Consider the following 21,260-nt stretch of genomic DNA (forward strand, 5'->3'; position numbering starts at 1 on the left):
TCCTCACAAGGCCAGGCATTTTCATCTGCATTGCTAAATAGAGCCCAGCATAGATTTGTGGGAGTAAATGAGGTGGGTTTTTTGTTGTTTTCAGTTACTTTCTGATTCATCTCCAAATGAGCTAGACTTTTATCTAATTCTGAAAATCTCACTTGCGGCCCCCCTTTAAGTAACTTTTTACTTTAAAAAACAATCACTTCATATATATAGTTTTAATTCTTCCTTTTTGATTTGGTTATCCTTTATTTCTTTTTATTGCCTAGTTGCTATGGGAAGAACTTCCAGTCCAATATTGAATAGTAATGGTGAAAGCAGGCATCCTTGTCTTGATCTTAGGGAGAAAGGTTTTAGTCTTTCTCCATTGAATATGATGTTAGCTGTAGGTGTTTCATAAATACCCCTTGTCATATTGAAGAATTTCCCTTCTATATCTAGCTTATTGAGTATTTTTATTATGAAAGGGTGGTAGATGTCATCAGATGCCTTTTCCACGTTAATTGAGGTACTCACTTGGTTCTTTTCCTCAGTTCCATTGTTGTTGTTTTTGGAGCCCTGGTGGCTTAGTGGTTAAGAACTGTGACTGCTAATCAAAAGGTTGGCAGTTTGAATCCACTAGCCACTCCTTGGAAACCCTATGGGGCAGTCCTACTCTGTCCTGTAGGGTCGCTATGAGTTGGAATCAACTCGACAGCCTCGGGTTTGGTTTGGTTGGCTTCATTGTTGTGTGCTGTCAGTTGATTCTGACTCATAACGACCCTTTAGGACAGAGTAGAACTACCCCATAGAGTTTTCTGGGCTGTAGGAGCAGATTGCCAGCCAGGTCTTTTCTCCCTCGAAGCCGCTAATGTGTTGAAATTGCTGACCCTTCGATTAACAGCCGAGTGCTAAATCATTGCCCTGCAATGGCTCCTTTTACTTTTATTAATATGGTGTGTTACATTGATTGATTTTATGTTGAACACCCTTGCACTTTAGGGATAAATTCCAGTCAGCCATGGTGTATACTCTTTTTAATATGTTGTTGGATTCACTTTGCTAAATCTGCATTCATAGGTGATATTATTGGTCTGTAGTGTTCGTTTCTAATAGTGTCTTTGGGTTTGGTATCGAGGTAATGCTGGCCTCATAGCATGAGTTAGGAAATGCTCCCTCTTCTATTTTTTAGAAGAGTTTGAGAAGGATTAACGTCAGTTCTTCTTTAAATGTTTGGTGGAATTTCCCAGTGAAGCCGTCTGAGCCAGGATTTTCTTTTTGGGTATTTTTTTAAATTACTAATCCAGTCTCTTCACTTGTTATGGGCGTGTTCAGATTTTCTGTTTCTTATTGAGTCAATTTAGGTAGTTTATCTGTTTCTAGGAATTTGTACATTTCATCTGGGATATCTAACTTGTTGGTGTAAAATTGTTTATAGTGTATACTCTTATAATCCTTTTTATTTCTATAGAGTCAGTAATGTCTACTTTCATTTCTGATTTTAACTACTTTTTACATGAGTCTGGCCAAAAGTTTCTAGATTTTATTGATCTTTTCAAAGGACCAATTTCGTGGAAAATCTTCATTGTTTTTCTGTTCTCTTTCATTTATCTCTGCTCTGAACTTGGTTATTTCCTTCCTTCTGGTAGCTTTTGGGAGCTCAATTTGCTTTTTTCTAGGTTCTCAAGTAAAGTTAGGTTACTAATTTAAAGTCCTTGTTTTTTAATTTAGGCAGTTACCACTATAAATTTCCTTCTGAGCACTGCCTTCATTGTATTCCATAAGTTGATATGATTCCTCCCCTGCCCCCGCAGCCTCATTCTTCATCCTCATTGTCAGCCTTTGTGCAATGCTGCTCTTAGATATACTCCAGGTGTAGCCTTAATAGTGCTCTACTGATGTCCAGAAACGGGAGAGTCAGCTAGATAGAGGAGTTGTATTTAAATCTGTGTTCATAAACTGTCTTGCAACAACTCTCTTGGCCTGTTTGTAAGGGCATTTTAGTGTCTTTAACTTCTCTAGGCTTAGCACAGGGGCTCAGAGCAGTTCCTGGTCATTACAGTAGTCAGGTGCAATGTAGCCACTGCCTTAGTGCATTGTTTTGCATCTTCCTGCTGCCTGGAATACTCTCCGCTTTTTCTCTGCCTTGCTAATAACTCTTAAGCTGTTAAGTAACTCATGCCACAGAAAGGGTGCCTCCTCTATATTTGATCTCATTTGGATGGTCTTCTTCCATGCTCCCACCCATAAGACATTGGATGTAATACCTGCATTATGACACTTGCCACACTATTTCGTAATGACTGGTTTACTTGTCATTACCCTGGTTGCCTTTTGAAGGCAAGAGAGCCCTGCCTTAGATATTTTTGTGTCTCACGTACCTGAGATGTAGTAGATGTTCAACACATATTTCTTAAGTCACTAATTTCCTCTAGGTGCCTTGTCCTATAGTACATGTTAATAGTTTTAGACCTTCCCTAAAATCACACAGCTGAAAAAGCCCCAGAGAAACACTTCATATTTTAAAGATACTTCATTTTTAGAATTTGGTTGTCACTCATTACATTGATTTGACGTACGAATAATACAACTGTCACAGGTATTACAGTTAATATGACTTATTCAAATTTATACACCAACCGCTAAGACCAAAGATGAAGATATCGAAGATTTTTGATCAACTTCTGCAGTCTGAAATTGATCAAACATGCAATCAGGATGCATTGATAATTTCTGGTAATGGGAATGTGAAAGTTGGAAACAAAGAAGAATCGGTAGTTGGAAAATATGGCCTTGGTGATAGAAATGATGCCAGAGATTACATGATAGAATTTTGCAAGACCAGTGACTTCTTCATTGCAAATACCTTTTTTCAACAACATAAATGGCGACTATAACATGAACCACACCAGATGAAAAAGAAAAAGACCGAAATGGATGCCAGAAGAGACTCTGAAATTTGCTTTTGAATGTCAAGTAACTAAAGCAAGCGGAAGAGATGATGAAGTCAAAGAGCTGAACAGAAGATTTTAAAGGGTGGCACAAGAAGACAGAGTAAAGTATTATGATGACATGTGCAAAGACCTGGAGAGAGAAAACCAAAAGGGAAGAACACTCTCAGCATTTCTCAAGCTGAAAGGGCTGAAGAAAAAATTCACGCCTAAAATTGTAATGCTGAAGGATTCTACGGTGAAAATTTTAAACGATGCAGGAAGCATCAAAAGAAGATGGAAGGAATACACAGAGTCACTACCAAAAAGAACCGGTTGACATTCAGCCATTTCAGAAGGTAGCATATGATCAAGAACGATGGTACTGAATGAACAGATCCAAGCTGCACTGAAGGCACTGGCAAAAAACAAGGCTTCAGGAATTGACAGAATACCAACTGAGATGTTTCAACAAACAGATGCAGCACTGGAAATGCTTACTCGTCTATGCCAAGAAATTTGAAAGATAGTTATCTGGCCAACTGACTGGAAGAGATCCATATTTATGCCTATTTCCAAGAAAGGTGATCCAACCAAATTCGGAAATTATCTAACAGTATCATTAATATCACATACAATATTTTGCTGAAGATCATTCAAAAGTGGCTGCAGCAGTACATCAATAGGGAGTTGCCGGAAATTCAAGCCAGATTCAGAAGAGGACGTGGAACCAGAGGTATCATTGCTGATATCAAATGGATCCTGGCTGAAAGCAGAGAATACCAGAAAGGTGTTTATCTGTGTTTTATTGACTACGCAAAAGCCTCTGACTGTGAGAATCGTAACAAATTATGGATAATATTGTGAAGTATGGGAATTCCAGAACGCTTAACTGTGCTCATGAGAAACCTGTACATAGACCAAGAGGTGGCTGTTCAGACAGAACAAGGGGATACTGCGTGGTTTAAAGTTAGGAAAAGTATGTGTCAGGGTTGTATCTTCTGACTGTACTTACTCAGTCTGTATGCTGAGTAAATAATCGGAGAAGCTGGACTATATGAAGAAGAACGAACGGGGCATCAGGATTGGAGGAAAACTAATTAACCTGCGATATGCAGGTGATACAACCTTGCTTGCTGAAAGTAAAGAGGAAGCACTTAGTGATGAAGGTCAAAGACTACAGCATTCAGTGTGGATTACACCTCAACATAAAGAAAACAAAAATTATCACAACTGGACCAATAAGCAACATCATGATAAACAAATAAAAGATTTAAGTTGTCAAGGATTTCCTTTTACTTGGATCCACAATCAACACCCATGGAAGTAGCAGTCCAGAAATCAGACAGTGCATTGCATTGGGCAATTCTGCTGTGAAAGACCTTTTTACAGTGTTAAAAAAAAAAAAAGCAAAGATGTCACCTTGAAGACTAAGGTGCTTCTGACACAAGCTGTGATATTTTCATTCACCTCATATACATGCGAAAGCTGGACAATGAGTGAGGAAGATTGAAGAAAAATTGACACCTTTGAATTGTGTTGGTGAAGAACATTGAATATACCATGGACTGCCAAAAGAACGCATAAATCTGTCTTGGAAGAAGTACAGCCAGAATGCTTCTGGAAAGCAAGGATGGCGAGAGTACATTTCACATACTTTAGGCATGTTATCAGGAGGGATCGGTGCCTCGAGAAGGCTATCAGGACATCATGCTTGGTAAATTAGAGGGTCCTGAAAAAGAGGAAGACCCTCAACAAGATAGATCGACACAGTGGCTGCAACAGTGGGCCCAAGCATAACAACAATAGTGAGAATGGTGCGGGACCACTCAGTGTTTCTTTTTGTTATACATAGGGTTGCTCTGAGTCGGAACTGACTCAAAGGCACCTAACAAAACAACAACATACTAATGGTTTGAAAAACACTCATGTGTAGGATATAAGTATAGCTTTTTAGAAAGAATTTTATGGTTTATAATAATTAGAAACAACATTGAATTAAAATGTTTTTTTCTTGTTACCTTTTTCTGATGTTTGCAAAGCACTAAAATGACTTTTGGCTAAGATTACAATTTATAATTGCTAGTTTTCAGCTGGTGAATTAGTTAACTATAGTCTGAAATGTCTTTTCCGTTACTGGAATGACTCTTTAGCTTGGTGTTTGAACATGTGGCTAATTGTAACTCTGACATGCTCAGATGCTAACCACAAGGTTGTAAGTTCGAGGCCACGCAGAGGCACTTCAGAGAAAAGGCCTGGCAATGTACTTCCAAAAAGTCAGCCATTGAAAACCCTATGGAGCGCAGTTCTACTCTGACACACATGGGGTCGCCATGAGTCAGAACTGACTCAACAGCAGCGGGTAGCGGTGGTGGTGGTGGTTATAGCCAAGTGGTCTGGTTGCCTTCAGAGCGCTCACAGGAGACTGGCTCTGGGGGTCTGGACTGTCTCCAATGATGCTTAAATTCCACGGAATTAAAAGGTTTGATTAGCACTATTAGAAGAAACATATAATAAAAGGCGTCTTCTGAGAAAGATCATGATCAGATGTCTAAAATACCATTGTGCTGATTTTTCTCCAGATGAGTATCTTTACAGAAACCCTGGTGGCATAGTGGTTAAGTACTTCAGCTGCTAACCTAAAGGTCAGCAGTTCAAATCCACCAGGCGCTCCTTGGAAACTCTATGAGGCAGTTCTACTCTGACCTATGGGGTCGCTTTGAGTCGGAGTCGACTCGACAGCAGTGGGTTTTCTTTTTTTTTTTACAAAGTATCTTTACAGTCTAAAAAGAACAAGCCAAATTTTTTATCAAATCTTTTATTAATAACAAATAGTAGTATGATGTATCTTCAGTCAGTCATTAATAGATTTCTTTGTTGTAGGCACTCATGTGTTTTAATGATTTACTTTGGTTATATTATTAAAAGTAAAAAAGGTGAAGGGAGGGAAAGGACTTACTGTAATTTAAAATGGCAGAATGAGGTCAGCAGGGTGTTTTACCTTGGGCTCTGAAATGTGTCATTAAAATAACGATTTTCCTTTCAATTTTATATCTGATAACCCATATTAGAAAGAAAGACAAAAATATATTTGCCCAGTTTCTAGCTACCTTCCTTTTTTTTCTTTGCATTTGATGCCAAATAATTGAAATGTTTTTTATGACCCCTTCTTTTATTTTCTCTTAATATGTTTCATTTTTTGAAAAGGCAATATTTCTGTATTGTTCAAAAATAAACATATTTATTTTTAAAAAAGCTATGCAGTATTCACTGAAGTAACCTTTCTATCCAGTCCCCCATCTGCCCAGTTCTTAGTGCATTCCACCATGAACACAAACACATAGGTAACCACTGTCGTTAATGTCTGAGCATTCCTTCAGGGTTTCCTTAAGCATACCTAAAAACCAAAACCAAACCCACTGCCGTCGAGTCGATTTAGCGACCCTGTATGATGATGATAAGCATATATAGCAAATGTGAATATAGAGCTCATCTTTCCATATCAATACACTGAGGGCTTCCTCATTTTTCGTGACAACCATATTCTGTCCCTTAATACCTTTGCTGAAGGCCCTTTATCAGGCTTTATTCCTCTTGTTGGGCTTTGTCAATCTAGGGTACTGCCTCTTGTGGGTGCCTGCGTCACTACCCTCAGGACTTACTGCCAGAGCTTGCCCTTCTATTGTGAACATGTACTGTGAATATGTGGCACATCGGTATAAAATTACAGAGTGCGGAACAGGGATTGTAGAGAAACATTGAAGCCCCTCTCAGACAAATGAGAGAATAAAGGACCTAGCTTCTGCCTTGCCCCTTCACTGTCTCTAGGGGGCCAGTCTTCTAATCATAAAAATTTTCAAATGTTTATACTATCTACATTCTACCCCCTCCCAAAACAAAAACAACCGAATGCCACACTTACTGTGGTCAAGCAGTCTTAACCATCTTGGTCTGCACAGTGCCTTGTGAGTAGTTGTTCAAATGTTTATTCCATGAATATACCACTCTCTCTGACTGGTTTTTTTATTGCCGTTTCCTTTTCCTTTTCCCATAAGCCTAACTCTGAGCACTCTTGCAAGTTTTCTTATTGTCTCTTGATTCTTTCAGTGTCCTCATTGCCCCCAGAGAACTCACCTACTCTCAAAATTTCAACTGCTACATTTATATGGATGATTCTTACACCTCAGATTTATTTTCTTTCATGTTCAAGACTTTTAAATCTGCCTCTAACCTAACTGTATTATGTGTGCTAGGTATGTTTATATGTTCATCTTTGTAGCAAAGTGTTAGGAGAGCTGTTTTATACGTGGAAATCCTGGTGGTATAGTGGTTAAGAGCTATGGCTGCTAACCAAACAGCCAGCAGTTGGAATCTACCAGGCTCTCCTTGGAAACCCCACGGGGCAATTCTCCTCTGTCCTGTGGGGTTGCCATGAGTCAGAATTGACTCGACGGCAATGGTTTTTTGTTTTTTTGGTTTTATACATGAAGAGACTTCGGTTCAGAGGGATCACACAATTAGTTAGAGACCCTTGGCTAGTAATTAGCAGAACCATTACTTGGAGTCACTGCGTTCGATTATACCCTGGAACCTCACACGTAAAGTGTAGAAAGAATGTAAGCATAAAAAAAAGCATTAGGAGACCTGAATTCTAGCCTGGGTTTTGCCATAGTTGACTCTGATGTTGTGCTATTTGCTGTACCTGCATTTCTTCATCTGGAAAATAAGGAGGTTGGACTAGATAGCTGAAGTCCCTTCCCCCTAGCTACTTAAGACAGGTATAAATCTAGGGGATTGCTTACAACACAGGACCTGTCATCCAGCTTCTGTACACTTCTAAGAGCCAGGCCTTTTTTTTTTTCTTTACTGAGATAGAAAATGATCCTACCATGTGCTGCTTCTATTTGGCTGGGACTTGGGCACCAAATCAGTGGATTTCATTTAGGAGATAGATTCTCTCCCCTCCCCGCCCCCCCCACCCCCAATTATTTAATGCACCTTTTGTCTTACTACATATACTTGTATTCTGTTAAGGATAATTTTTGTCCATTGTTGGTTTAAATGACTATGCATAGTTGATTTACTTTAAAAGTATTCCTTCTTTGAACTGTTAGGTATAACCCAGAAAGACATAGGGGTTGGTTCATTTTCTTCTTTGTCAATATTTTTTCCTAAGTTTGTAGCTATTGTATCCATTTTATATAATAAGTTTATAGTACTAATGGGTTTTTAATCATAGCTAGAGAACCATTTTGATATTATTATATTGCATTATGGCATAAAGCACTCATTAGTAAAGAAATGTGATAAAGATCTTGGAGTGGTCTGCATTTTCTCTCTCAGTATTCTTATGTTCATTTATTTATTTAGTATTTTTAACATTTTAAAGTGGGGTCTGATTTTTATCTTGAATATGCTCTGTATAAAGGTGGCTTTTATAGTCTATCTATGAAGTCGTGTTTCTTTTATTTCTAATAGAAAGAGCAAATACTTTATTGGATGATTATATCAATTAACAAAACAGTTTTGTGATTTAAGAGTAATTTATTAGCAGGAAGTATAAAAATGAAGTACTACTTTCTATTGTTATTTATCCAATTTGGACTGTATATGAGTTATTTCAGGAGATTTATTAAAAATATTTTATGTAAGATATTTCAATTTACTTTTTTCTTCTTGTTGCAGGAGCTAGAGTTAATGCCAAAGACAGCAAATGGTTGACACCTTTACACAGAGCAGTTGCATCTTGTAGTGAGGTATGAAATTTTTCTTAGTCAATATATTGTATATAAAAAATCAGGTAACGAGGCTGGTTATGGGTCCATATTCAAATTCTGTGTTTTCCAAAGAATAAAACTACTGAAAATACTTAGGCTGGTTATTTTACTTTAGAATTTGTATAAAATCAAGTTATTTGTTCCGTTTCACCTTTTGTAACTGAGTAAGGCCTCCTGGAGAGTTTGGAATAGCAGAGAGTAGAAAACTCTGCTTTCATCCTTCCTATGAGAGAGAAATTAATTTTCTATCTTATAAAATCCTCCTCAGAACTTTTTTCTTCTGGTGCATAATAACCTAATAGATGCGTTGCAAAGGTTCAGCAGATAATGATCAAGAAATCTCAGCAGTGTATAACTACTAATGGAAATATGAACGTTTAGTTAAACGCTGACATTAGTTTTAAAACATTACTTGGTTGCAAATTTTAGCAGCTTTAAATATATAGCCATAAAATACGTTGTCTTTTACAAGGAAGAACAGTTCCCGCTTTATGTCTAGCCGTGTATATTGTTGGCTCTTCAAGATAACTCACAGCTTTTAGAGAACCTTTGTTATTTACCAAGTGTTTATATATTTTCATATCTTCTAGTCCTCATGGCATCCTTGAAGATAGGTATTTTTATTATTGTTTATTATGTAGATGAGGAAACCATATTGTTAAACGATTAGCCAGAAACCACTCAGCTGTCAAGTGACAGAGATAAGACAAGAACCCAGACCCTCTTTGTGTCATTTTACTGCATTTCCAAACTGTATTGGATTATCTTCTAAAAATGCATTGTGCCCAGAGCACCCATTTTACTTAGGATACTTGGTGCTTGTTGCAAATTTTTAAAAAATATCTTAAACTATAAAGTGTGTGTGTGTGAGAGAGAGAGAGAGAATTAATGCTAGTCCAGTGTTTCCTTAGTTACCCAAATTGTGAGAGACAGAAAGGGGACTCATAAGTCTAGCTACTGTTCCTACTGTCTGTGATGAGAACAGTTCTGGAGAAGGAAAAGGAACTCTAACTAGTACCTCAGGAGATTTTTTTTCCCCTGAAATTGGGGGAGCTCCTACTACTTTATTCTTCTTTGTTATTCCCCTCTGTGAACTACTTCTTGAACCCAGACCAAGAACTGGGCAAGTGAAGAGAAGTAGAATGAAAAAGTGACTGGGAAGGTTTACAAATTCTGCGGTAACCTGGAGCTGTAGCTTCCTTGTTGGGAGAAGGATGAATGGAACAATGGAAACAAGCACACATTGAACTCGAATCTGAGTCCTTGGTGTGCTAAAGTTGATGAACCAGGGAACTTGGATTTGGAGAAACTGGCTTCAGATATCATCTGCCACTTTCTAGTTATATGATCTTGGGCAAATCAGAGGGTTATCATGAAAACTAAAACATAGTAGCCAAAATACTTTGAACTCTGAAGTTCCTTGAAATTGTTCTTAACGTTGTCATTAGCCTTCCTTAAAGATTTTTTTTTTCTAAATAAAAACAGATAAGGAAGATAAATGTTACTGTCATTGGAACTTATCAGTAAATTAGTTATACTTACCCATTTTTCAGTATGACTTTTGGGAATATGACTATTAAAAATAATGGAGTTTTGCTAGATAAAATAATCATTAAAAAAACTTTGTATAATCGTACATATTGTGAAACAGAACAAAAATTGTTAATTAATATTAGAGGAAAATGGCAAGTTTCACCCAGAGACTTCACTGCTGTTAGTACTTGGTCTGAAGTAAGGAAGGGCAAGGTGTGGGTTAGAGAGCAGTGACCTTTAATACGTGTTAGGTAAAGTTTCTTAAGTCTGCTTTTCAGGCTAAAAATTTCTGGGTTACATAGTACCGACACTCTTTTTGTAGAATTATGGTAAATAGTTATAAAATGTGACCACACACCATGATAATAAAACTTGTGTGAGTTCTGAGAATTTTTCCTTCAAAAAGAAAATCTCGTAATTATCAAGACTACTAGAAAACCTAGTCAAGATTATCCATTTCACTGGTGTGTTCTTTTTTTTTTTTTTTTCCTTCTTACCTCTTTCTATGGTAGATACAGAATAATGCAATTTCTAGATCACAGGATTGCATATTTTTTCATTATAATTGGTACAATCAAATTACCCTCCAAGGGAACTGTATCACTGATGATGTTTTAATTGTTCCCATTACATCCTGATAACAAAAGGGAAGTATACTTACTTCATTTAACTGAAAACATGCCTTGGCCACAGAGTGTTGAGTAAAGAGATACATCTTTCAAAGGCAGAATATTAGGTAGCTTTATATTTTTGGTTTATGTTTTTGAAATAGCATGAAGAGAAGTAAGCCTTACAAAAGATGATTAGAGTGACAATTTCCTCGGTTCTCCCAAGGAGATACATACCATTGTAGATGCATGGGAAAGAAGCTAATTCATGATATACATAAATGCCTTAGGGATTAATTTCCTCACAGAACCGGGGTTGAGAAGGACTGCTTTGGATTAAATATCCCAGTGACATGGTTTTTATATACTTTGCCCTGTTGGCCAGCTACCTCACTCTACCTACACCACTCTGATTTGTGACTGTCATTTTTCAAGTGTAACATATATTCTGCTCTCTGAAAGTGCTGAGGGTCCCTCTGAAAAAACCAATTTCTAAGTATAGGGTTTTGTTGTTTTTGCTTTTTGAAGCCACATCACAGTGCTAGATTCTCTGGAGAGTATGCAACTAGTTTTTTTTTTTAACCTAAATCCAGGAATTACGTTTTGGTTCTATCAAGATATCTGAGTTTAAATTATATTATGATGTGAGATACTAGCAGTCCATCCAAGCTTCATGTTTATAGGCAGTCCCCAGATTACAAACAAATTCTGTTCCTAAGTCTGTCTTTAAATCGAATTTGTATGTAAGTCGGAACAGGTATCGTTCATATCTAACATCAGTTAGTCAAACGTTTGCCTTAGTATATTGTGTGCCTTTCTATGCATAAAAAAAAATTGAACACTTCCAGACACACTAAAACATCTTCAACAAAATGATAATACTGTTCCGATGTGCATCACAAAGTAGCAGCTGTTCTGTTACTACAAACCATTGTACGTCCCTCGAATTTTTAATATACCGTAATAGGCTTAACAGGAGTTGGTTCCTAACAGGACTTTGAGCCATTAGTTCCAGATCTAACCCCTCCTGGAGAATTTGCATTTTTAACAGATTCCCAGCCAATACTAATACCCCTGGTTAGGGACCAATTCTGAGAACCACTGGTGGAGCAGTGCTTCTCAAAATCACCTGGGGATCTTGTTAAAATGTAGATTTTCATTCAGTATATCTGGGGTGGAGATGCAAATTCTCAACAGGGGTTCGAACTGGAATGAACCAGTTCAAAGCCCTGGTTTGTAACTATGGGTTGTACTCAAGTCAGATGTTCCTAACACAGGGACTGCCTGTATTTGCAAATGTGTTAGCCCTTCTTGTGCCCTCCTTCACATCAGTGGTAAGAATTGCTGAGAAGTAATGGTCAAGGACAGAGCCAGAACTGTGCAGGCTCTTATAGATCAATCCTAAGCTGTTACTAAATACTCTTTGGGTACCGGTATTTAACCTTTTGTCATCACCTCCATATTTTATAATCTTATTTAAATAAATGTCATGAGGTATTTACTTAGCTGTTCTTTTGAAATCGAAGTAGCATTTCTTGCACATGCCCTCTAATAATAGAAAAATTCGAATTGAGGTTACTGTAGTAATTGTCATTAGTGAACCATGTTTGTCCTTGGTTGTTTCCTGCATAATTTTCTAAATTCTTATAACAGCTGATAATATGATCTATAATTTTACTGTGATACAACATCAGGCTCATTAGTTTGTAGTTTCTAGAAATTCGCCTGTTTCTCTGTGTATCTCCAGTCTTTGGAGATTTTTCTAGTTGTCTCTGAATTTCCAAAGATCACTCTTATTGGCTGTTAGGCCATCCTTGTGATCTGGCATGTATTATCCTGAGTAATAAATAGTAGACCCAGGGTTCACACCGTGATCTGTCTGATTCTGAAATCTTAAGTCACTGTGCCTTCCTTAGGTGCCATCTTTGCTACCCTCACCTACTGTGAACTGGATTCTTTTCAGTGGTACAAAAGAAGAATAGATTTGTATTTTCCTATTCTTGCTAATGGAATGTAAATATTTCCCAAATTCTTCAGAGACTTCAGTGTTCTGATTTGTGTTTGTAAATTCCAGAGTGGGAATGAATAAGGCAGGGTGAAAATCTGTGTTAAGCTATGTTTACTCAATTTATCAGTTTATAAATTAATTTTATCTTTTAATTATTTTCTAGTAATTCACTAACATGCCTGCTAACATTTCCTAGTGTAGTGTTAGTTTTACGCCCCCCCCCTCCGCCCCCGTCACCAAGTCACAATATACCCTTCCAGGAACAGGAGTGAGGGCAAGGAATCCTGATAGTGTTTCTACCCTTTTTTTTTTTTTTCCATAATTTTGAGTAGATATCACTCTATGCATCCTCCTCCCTCATGTTTTTTAATTGAAGTATAATTTATAATAAAATGCAGATTTTAAGTGTACACTGATATTTTGGCAAATGTATGCATCTATATAACCTCTCCTGTAGTCAAGATACAGATTTCCATCACCCCAGAAGTTTCCTTGTGTCCCTTTTTAGTCAGTCCTGTCTGTCTGCAGAAGCAACCGCTATTCAGATTTCTCTCGCCATCGAATACTGTATTTTTACACAAATAATGTGCACCTTTTTATGTTTGTTTTCCAATTGGACCTTCCCCTGTTGAGGTATTTTCATAAGCTCCACTATGCCAATTTTTTTTCTCTTTTTTTAGATTTTGCTGTAAAAAAAAAAAAAAAAAATTATCAGGGCACGTTTACGAAAATACCTCATTGGGGGAGGGTGCTGTTGGCAAACAAATGGAGAAGGCATGCATTATTTGTGTAAAAATATGGTAATTGTCCCTGTTCTAGAACTTTATAAAAGTAAGGTCATACAATATATACTCCTTTGTGTATTGACTTCTTTTGTTCTCAACATAACATTTTTGAGATTCATTCATGTTTTCTGCATCAGTAGTTCATTCTTATTTATTATTCAGCAGTGTTCCACTGTGTGTAGCTGTATCACAGAGTGCCTATCCATTCTTCTGTTGATAGACATTTGCATTTTTGCTTTTGGGCTCTTATAAATGAAGATGATATGAACATTTTTGGATAGATGAGGCGTGTGTGTGTGTGTGTGTGTGGAGAGAGAGAGAAATCCTGGTGGCATAGTGGTTAAGTGCTATGGTTGCTAACCAAGAGGTTGGTAGTTCAGATCTACCAGGTGCTCTTTGGAAACTATGGGGCATTTCTATTCTGTCCTATAGGGTCACTATGAGTCAGAATCGACTGGACGGCAGTGGGTCTTTTGGGTGTGTGTGTGTATATATAGATATATATATAGATATATATATGATTTTTCTTGGGTAAGGAATCCTGATGGCACAGTGGCTAAAGTGCTGCTAACTGAGAGGTCAGTGGTTCAAACCTGCCAACCACTGCAAGGGAGAAAGATGTGGCAGCCTGTTTCCATAAAGCTTTACAGCCTTAGAAACCCTGTGGGGCAGTTCTTTTCTGTCCTGTCGGGTTGCTCTGAGTCGGAATCAACTCAACAGCAGTGGGTGTGGTTTTGGTTTGGATAAATAACTGGAATAGATTTGTGAGGTCATAAGATAGGCCTCCATATATATTTGATTAATAGTCTGACTTCCTTAGAAGGTTGATAGATTACGGGGACTCTCTCCAGTCTTTTGCCAACCTTGTTAAGCACTTACACTGTTTCCCATATTTCAAACAGTTCTTATGCTTTTTATTTCTAAGACTTGAAAAAAACTGTGGGTAAATCACAGATAATAGTATTTGTTTAATCTTTCTTAATACTTTACATACTTATAGTTACTTACACTTTGTAATACTTTTCATGTGCATTAGTTTATTGTGCCTTTATAGCAGCCTTGAAAGAATGGTGGACAGGTGCTTTTCTCCCTCTTTAAAGATAAGAAAACCAAGAGTCAGTTTTGTTAGACTGACAGAGCTGAGATGAGAATCCAGATTCCGTGGCTGTGTTCTGGTCGTGGGCATTTGCATGCATAGTTAAGACATTCATCTACCAGGGATAGAATTATCAGTTTAAGGAGAAACTTTTGTTTAGTTCTGATTATATTACTTAATGTTGATGGCAGACTGGATTTTTTAAAGATCCTAGTTTTTTTTAGTGTGAGTCCAGTTTGTGTTGTAGAATTTTCCGTGTGCATTTGGGGGACAAATGCCTTTGGGGAGCAGATGCTTCAATTGCCATAATACCAGCTTTCCTATTAGATAGTGTCACAGCAAAAGCCTTGTATGACTCTTTCTCTTTTTAACAAACTAGATCCTAGTGATTTTTTTATTAATTTTTGAATTAATTGTATCACTATCTAGAAAAACAAGATAAGAAATAAATGTTTTTTTAAGAGTATTTCTTAATATTTCTTGTACATTTTGATAGGGATTGTTATACTTTTAATGGGGAGGATAGGAAAAGGGAATGTTTTGTCATGGTGCATCTTATATGGCTGAGTATTTATTGCCTTTAGTTGAAAATATCTTTTTTTCTTGGGTGAATTCCTACTTTTCTGTAGCAGGTTCTACCAGTACTTTTATTTCCTCAGGAAATTTTATTCCTTTATATATATATTTGTATGTATCTATAAATATTTTTTTTTATATAAATATAGGTAAAATTTCTAAAACTGTTAAATCACTTGTCTTTTATAACTTCTATCTTCATATGTTTTCAGGAAGCAGTTCAGGTACTTTTGAAGCATTCTGCCGATGTTAATGCTCGGGACAAAAACTGGCAAACCCCTTTACACATAGCTGCTGCTAATAAAGCTGTAAAGTGTGCAGAAGCTTTGGTACCTCTTCTGAGTAATGTAAACGTGTCTGATCGAGCAGGGAGAACTGCATTACATCATGCAGCTTTCAGTGGACATGGTGAGGTAGGTAGTATTCAATTAGACCGTGATCCTCTTTCCATGTCTCCCCCTGCCTCCCCATCTGCAGTTATTAATGAACTTTACCTTTTTAAAGCATTTATCAGTCCTTGGTAAAAGCAAATGAAAATATCTGTCTTTCTTATTTTGCCATTCCTTTAGCAAACTCTCAGACTTTTTCATGATAATTCAGAGCGTAACTTAGCAAATTTAGAAATTTATTTAGCACATACTGTCCCCACATTTGGATTTGATAGTCCAGCTGGGGAAACAAACTAGCACTATTAACTATACCACACATGAAAAAGTATGTTCTGTCATTGTTTTGTCAATCTGTATGCTGAGCAAATAATAGGAGAAGCTGGACTATATGAAGAAGAACGGGGCATCAGGATTGGAGGACGATTCACTAACAACCTGCCTTATGCAGATGACACAGCCTTGCTTGCTGAAAGTGAAGACAACTTGAAGCACTTACTAATGAAGATCAAAGACCACAGCCTTCAGTATGGATTACACCTCAACATAAAGAAAACAAAAATCCTCACAACTGGACCAATGAGCAACATCATGATAAATGGAGAAAAGATTGAAGTTGTCAAGGATTTCATTTTACTCGGATCCACAATCAACAGCCATGGAAGCAGCAGTCAAGAAATCAAAAGATGCATTGCATTGGGTAAATCTGCTGGAAAGGACCTCTTAAAAGTGTCGAAGAGCAAAGATGTCATCCTGAAGACTAAGGTGCACCTGACCCAAGACATGGTGTTTTCATCGCATCATATGCATTTGAAAGCTGGACGATGAATAAGGAAGACGGAAGAGGAATTTACGTCTTTGAATTGTGGTGTTGGCGAAGAATATTGAATATACCATGGACTGCCAAAAGAACGAACAAATCTGTCTTGGAAGAAGTACAGCCAGAATGCTCCTTAGAGGCAAGGATGGCGAAACTGCGTCTTACATACTTTGGACACGTTGTCAGGAGGGATCAGTCCCTGGAGAAGGACATCATGCTTGGCAGAGTACAGGGTCAGCAGAAAAGAGGAAGACCCTCAACGAGGTGGATGGACACACTGGCAGCAACAGCGAGCTCAAGCATAATAATGATTATAAGGATGGCTCAGGACCGGGCAATGTTCCGTTTTGTTGTGCACAGGGTCGCTATGAGTCGGAACGGACTCGACGGCACATAATAACAGCATCATTGTGCAGGGAACCAAATGCATAGAGAACTGTTGCGCTCCCAGAGGGATAGTATCAAAAGAAGCTGGAGTTCAGAAAACACATATTTTCTTATAGCTTATCATCAACATTTAGTCAGTAAATCTTTGGTGACAGAACCGTGTAAAGAAAACAGTTTAAGAAAAGTAGTATTTAGATATCTAAAATGCCTATGTTAGGTGTTTTCATAGCAAAGGGGAGGATTTATGTGTAGGCAGAAGACTTAGGAACACTAAAACGCAGAGTTAGAGGAGCCTTTAACCCAAATTTTCTAGTCTGTCATTTTTGTTGTAGACACAGAAACTCAGAGAAATAAAGTGATGTTTTCCAGAATTTCATAGCTGGGAGCTAGTAGCTTCAGTGTCCTTTTCACTGTCTTCTCTGCTTTTGCAAGCATAAAGAGCCTTCAGCTCCACTGCAGTTAGCTCCTATTTGAAATTTAGAATGCCCCTTTCCATGGGGAACTGTTGTAAATATGGTTAGGGATAATAGAAACAGTACTCTCGGTGTACATTATGAGGTAAGTAGACTGTGCAGTGACCTTCAGACTTAATCATATTGTAGATATTAGGTATATGTTTGGATTAAATTTAAGACATTTCTGGGAATAGAATATGCTTTGCATTTTAATAATACTTTGGAATGTGAATAGAAATAAAACCTGTTGTTAAATATTCCAGCTTTAGACTCCCTAGATTTGTACTAGGTTATTCTTAAAATAGATGCCCTGATGCCGTAGTGGTGAAGTGCTCGGCTGGTATCCGAAAGATCGGCAGTTTGAAACCCCAGCCGCTCCACAGGAGAGAGATGTGGCAGTCCGCTTCTGTAAAGATCGGCAGTTTGAAACCCCAGCCGCTCCACAGGAGAGAGATGTGGCAGTCCGCTTCTGTAAAGATCGGCAGTTTGAACCCTCAGCCGCTCCACAGGAGAGAGATGTGGCAGTCCGCTTCTGTAAAGATCGGCAGTTTGAACCCCCAGCCGCTCCACAGGAGAGAGATGTGGCAGTCCGCTTCTGTAAAGATCGGCAGTTTGAACCCCCCAGCCGCTCCACAGGAGAGAGATGTGGCAGTCCGCTTCTGTAAAGATCGGCAGTTTGAACCCCCAGCCGCTCCACAGGAGAGAGATGTGGCAGTCCGCTTCTGTAAAGATCGGCAGTTTGAACCCCCAGCCTCCACAGGAGAGAGATGTGGCAGTCCGCTTCTGGAAAGATCGGCAGTTTGAACCCCCAGCCTCCACAGGAGAGAGATGTGGCAGTCCGCTTCTGTAAAGATAGGCAGTTTGAACCCCCAGCCTCCACAGGAGAGAGATGTGGCAGTCCGCTTCTGTAAAGGTCGGCAGTTTGAACCCCCAGCCGCTCCACAGGAGAGAGATGTGGCAGTCCGCTTCTGTGAAGATCGGCAGTTTGAACCCCCCAGCCGCTCCACAGGAGAGAGATGTGGCAGTCCGCTTCTGTAAAGATCGGCAGTTTGAACCCCCAGCCTCCACAGGAGAGAGATGTGGCAGTCCGCTTCTGTAAAGGTCGGCAGTTTGAACCCCCCAGCCGCTCCACAGGAGAGAGATGTGGCAGTCCGCTTCTGTAAAGATCGGCAGTTTGAACCCCCAGCCTCCACAGGAGAGAGATGTGGCAGTCTGCTTCTGTGAAGATCGGCAGTTTGAACCCCCCAGCCGCTCCACAGGAGAGAGATGTGGCAGTCCGCTTCTGTGAGCAGTTTGAACCCCCCAGCCGCTCCACAGGAGAGAGATGTGGCAGTCTGCTTCTGTGAAGCCTGCAGCCTCGGAAACCCTCTGGGGCAGTTCTGCCCTGCCCTGTGGGGTTGCTGTGAGTCAGAGTCAACTTGATGGCAACGAGTTTGGTTTTTTGTGTTTATCCATAAAATACCAGGTGTCATCTTAAAAGGGTACTTACGGCTGACTTCACTAATACCCACGGTGAACCCCTTTTTTGTCCTGTTATTTATTAAATACTGTTAAAGCACCTTTAGTATTTAGACTGTCATATTTAGAATATGATATTAAAGCACCTTATCACCACAAACGGAGAATTTGAATCTCAGAATTGAAATGGGCATCATCACAAAGGATGTTTGTGAACAGTTCCACTTCTGAATTTTAATGAGACTGTTTATTTTTATTCCAGATGGTCAAATTACTCTTGTCTAGAGGTGCCAATATTAATGCTTTTGACAAGAAAGATAGGCGTGCCATCCATTGGGCGGCATATATGGGTATGTGCTTTTTAAATTTATTTTTTGACATTATTTATAAAGGAAAAGTTATACATTTGAGTTCTTGGTGCTGGTATAACATGTCTTTTAGGCTAGTGAGGAAAAGTTACACCACATCTGAGTTTGTTGCCTGTGTGTAGAACCTGTCTGATTTGGCCAGGCGGGGGGCGGGGAGGGGGTGTTGCCACCTAGGACAGCTTTGGATCCAGTTCATCTAAAAGCTGTTTGAAATAAATTTTGTTTATCTTTAAAGGGACAGGTATCTGAGACACAGTCCTAGAGTATGTAATTTAGGATTGGTGTTCACTACAAGCTTATTCTCATTAAAAAAAAAAAAACAAACCATCCTTATTTTTATGGAAGTACTAAGGTTGAAGCTATGAAGGTGCATTGAGAAGCCTATGGGCCAAGCACTGGGTTAGAGAAATACCATCATGTTTTGCTTCTACAACAGTAATTTCACAGAAGGAATCCGAGGCTTAGAGTGCAGGCTTTTTTGCTGTAACAGGATGCACATGTTCTTGACGGTTTTTATGATCTGCAGAATCGCACTTTAAAAGTAATAGAATTCACGAGGAAAATAGGCCTGGGTAGACCACCCAAAACCGATGCAACTTTGTGACCAGAGTATTAGCCAAAACATTAATTGGTCCTTGAGATAATTTGGCTAGCCAGGGAGGTAGATCAGCCTACCTCAGGATATTTTAAAATGTACAAAAATAGCAGAGTAGATGTGTTAGTTTGTGGTGCTAAGACCACGCAGATGGAAGTAGATCTCTAAACGCGGAGAAAGTGTAACCTGCCACAAACAAGGCTGGGCTTTCGCCCCCCCCCCCCCCCCCCCCCCCCGGAGGAAGCTGTGAATGCCGTTTCTTAAAACAGCTGAGAGAGCTCATCCCTTTGCCACCATGGAATTGAGAGGGCTTTTCCTCTTCTTGCCAAAGGTTAAAATTAAGCTTCTGCTATTCTGGCTCTTCTGGCCTAGGAAAAATCATGTATGAACTGACATATCTTCTGGTAAAACGGGTATTATTATCTGATTTACCAGTCACGCCACCTCATTACAGAGAGTCTAGAGAGTCACTTTCTTTTAGGGATAGTGTATCCTCATTAGGTACTCCCCCATTCTTGGTTTTGACTTTTCCCATCTCTCACTTTAAAATAAGAGACATAAGTAAGATACAATGGAATATTATTCATTTTAAAACTATATTAAAAAAGTATAAAATAGAAAGGTACAAGAAAGCAAATGAATTCAGATCACTTCTAGATACCCAGAGGGCCCGGAAAATATTTTTCCAGTACTGAAATAACCACAAGCAGTAGAATCTATCTTGAATTACAAGCTTGGCCTTCATTGTGGTTGTAAAGGAAGATCAAAAGTAAAGGTTCCTGAAGGTTAACATTTGTGTCTTATGTCTCTGTTTTGAAAAATCAGAGGTCAGTGACTTTGAAGATGTTACGTGCAATTTTATTTGCTAATTGCAGGTAAAATAGCCAGAAGCAAGTCTCCTGCAGTGTTCCTGAAATCTGTTCCTCACAACCTAGAATTTTCCATTTTTAAGCCTTGTGGGCTTTTTTGAATATCTGTTGTCACTTTAAGACAGTATAGGAACAGCTAATGTGTATGATTTAAAATTATACACCTTATATTAAAGAGTTTGAGCATATCAGTCCTTTAAAGAATTAGGCTTGACTGAGCAGCCGTTTTCACGGATTTGAAAGTTGGGGGAATTTTATGGGTTGCCTCTAGTTGTGCTTCCAGAATAGCTGGGTATTTGTACCTCAGGAGCTTTGGATGGCTTTGTTGTCCCTCATCCACTAAGTGTCACTTTTCAGGCCCTCGGTTTTAGATTGAAAAAGGCATCCCAAGTTTCTTGGACCTCAGTAGCACAAACATTCAGAGATTCATAATTCTTCTTTCCCTGTCTCTGACTTCCTTAAAATAAGAATAAACAGAAGAATATGATACTTAACTTCTAAAACTGTTCAGCTGTTCTAGGCAGTCAGGATTAAAGAGAGCTAAATATGTGAAAAGTAGGGAGCTTTTGACTGGCCACTGGTCTCAGAGACAAGCCTGAAGTCTAGGTTACATTCAGAGAATCCATAAATGTTGAT

The 21,260-nt window shown here is 38.6% G+C and overlaps 1 protein-coding gene across 7 annotated transcripts in view; it reads left to right on the top strand.

The window, feature by feature from the left end:
* Positions 1-21,260, top strand: part of ANKRD28 (ankyrin repeat domain 28) — a 221,893-nt gene that overhangs the window by 143,898 nt on the left and 56,735 nt on the right. For all 7 annotated transcript variants that reach the window (XM_010600471.3, XM_010600472.3, XM_023540020.2 and 4 more), the window contains 3 exons: positions 8,589-8,659; positions 15,499-15,699; positions 19,055-19,142. In XM_010600471.3, coding sequence (XP_010598773.1) covers positions 8,589-8,659; positions 15,499-15,699; positions 19,055-19,142 — 360 coding nt within the window. The remainder of the gene's footprint in view (positions 1-8,588; positions 8,660-15,498; positions 15,700-19,054; positions 19,143-21,260) is intronic.

The sequence above is a fragment of the Loxodonta africana genome, chromosome 27 (assembly GCF_030014295.1).
Source record: "Loxodonta africana isolate mLoxAfr1 chromosome 27, mLoxAfr1.hap2, whole genome shotgun sequence".
Lineage (NCBI taxonomy): Eukaryota > Metazoa > Chordata > Mammalia > Proboscidea > Elephantidae > Loxodonta > Loxodonta africana.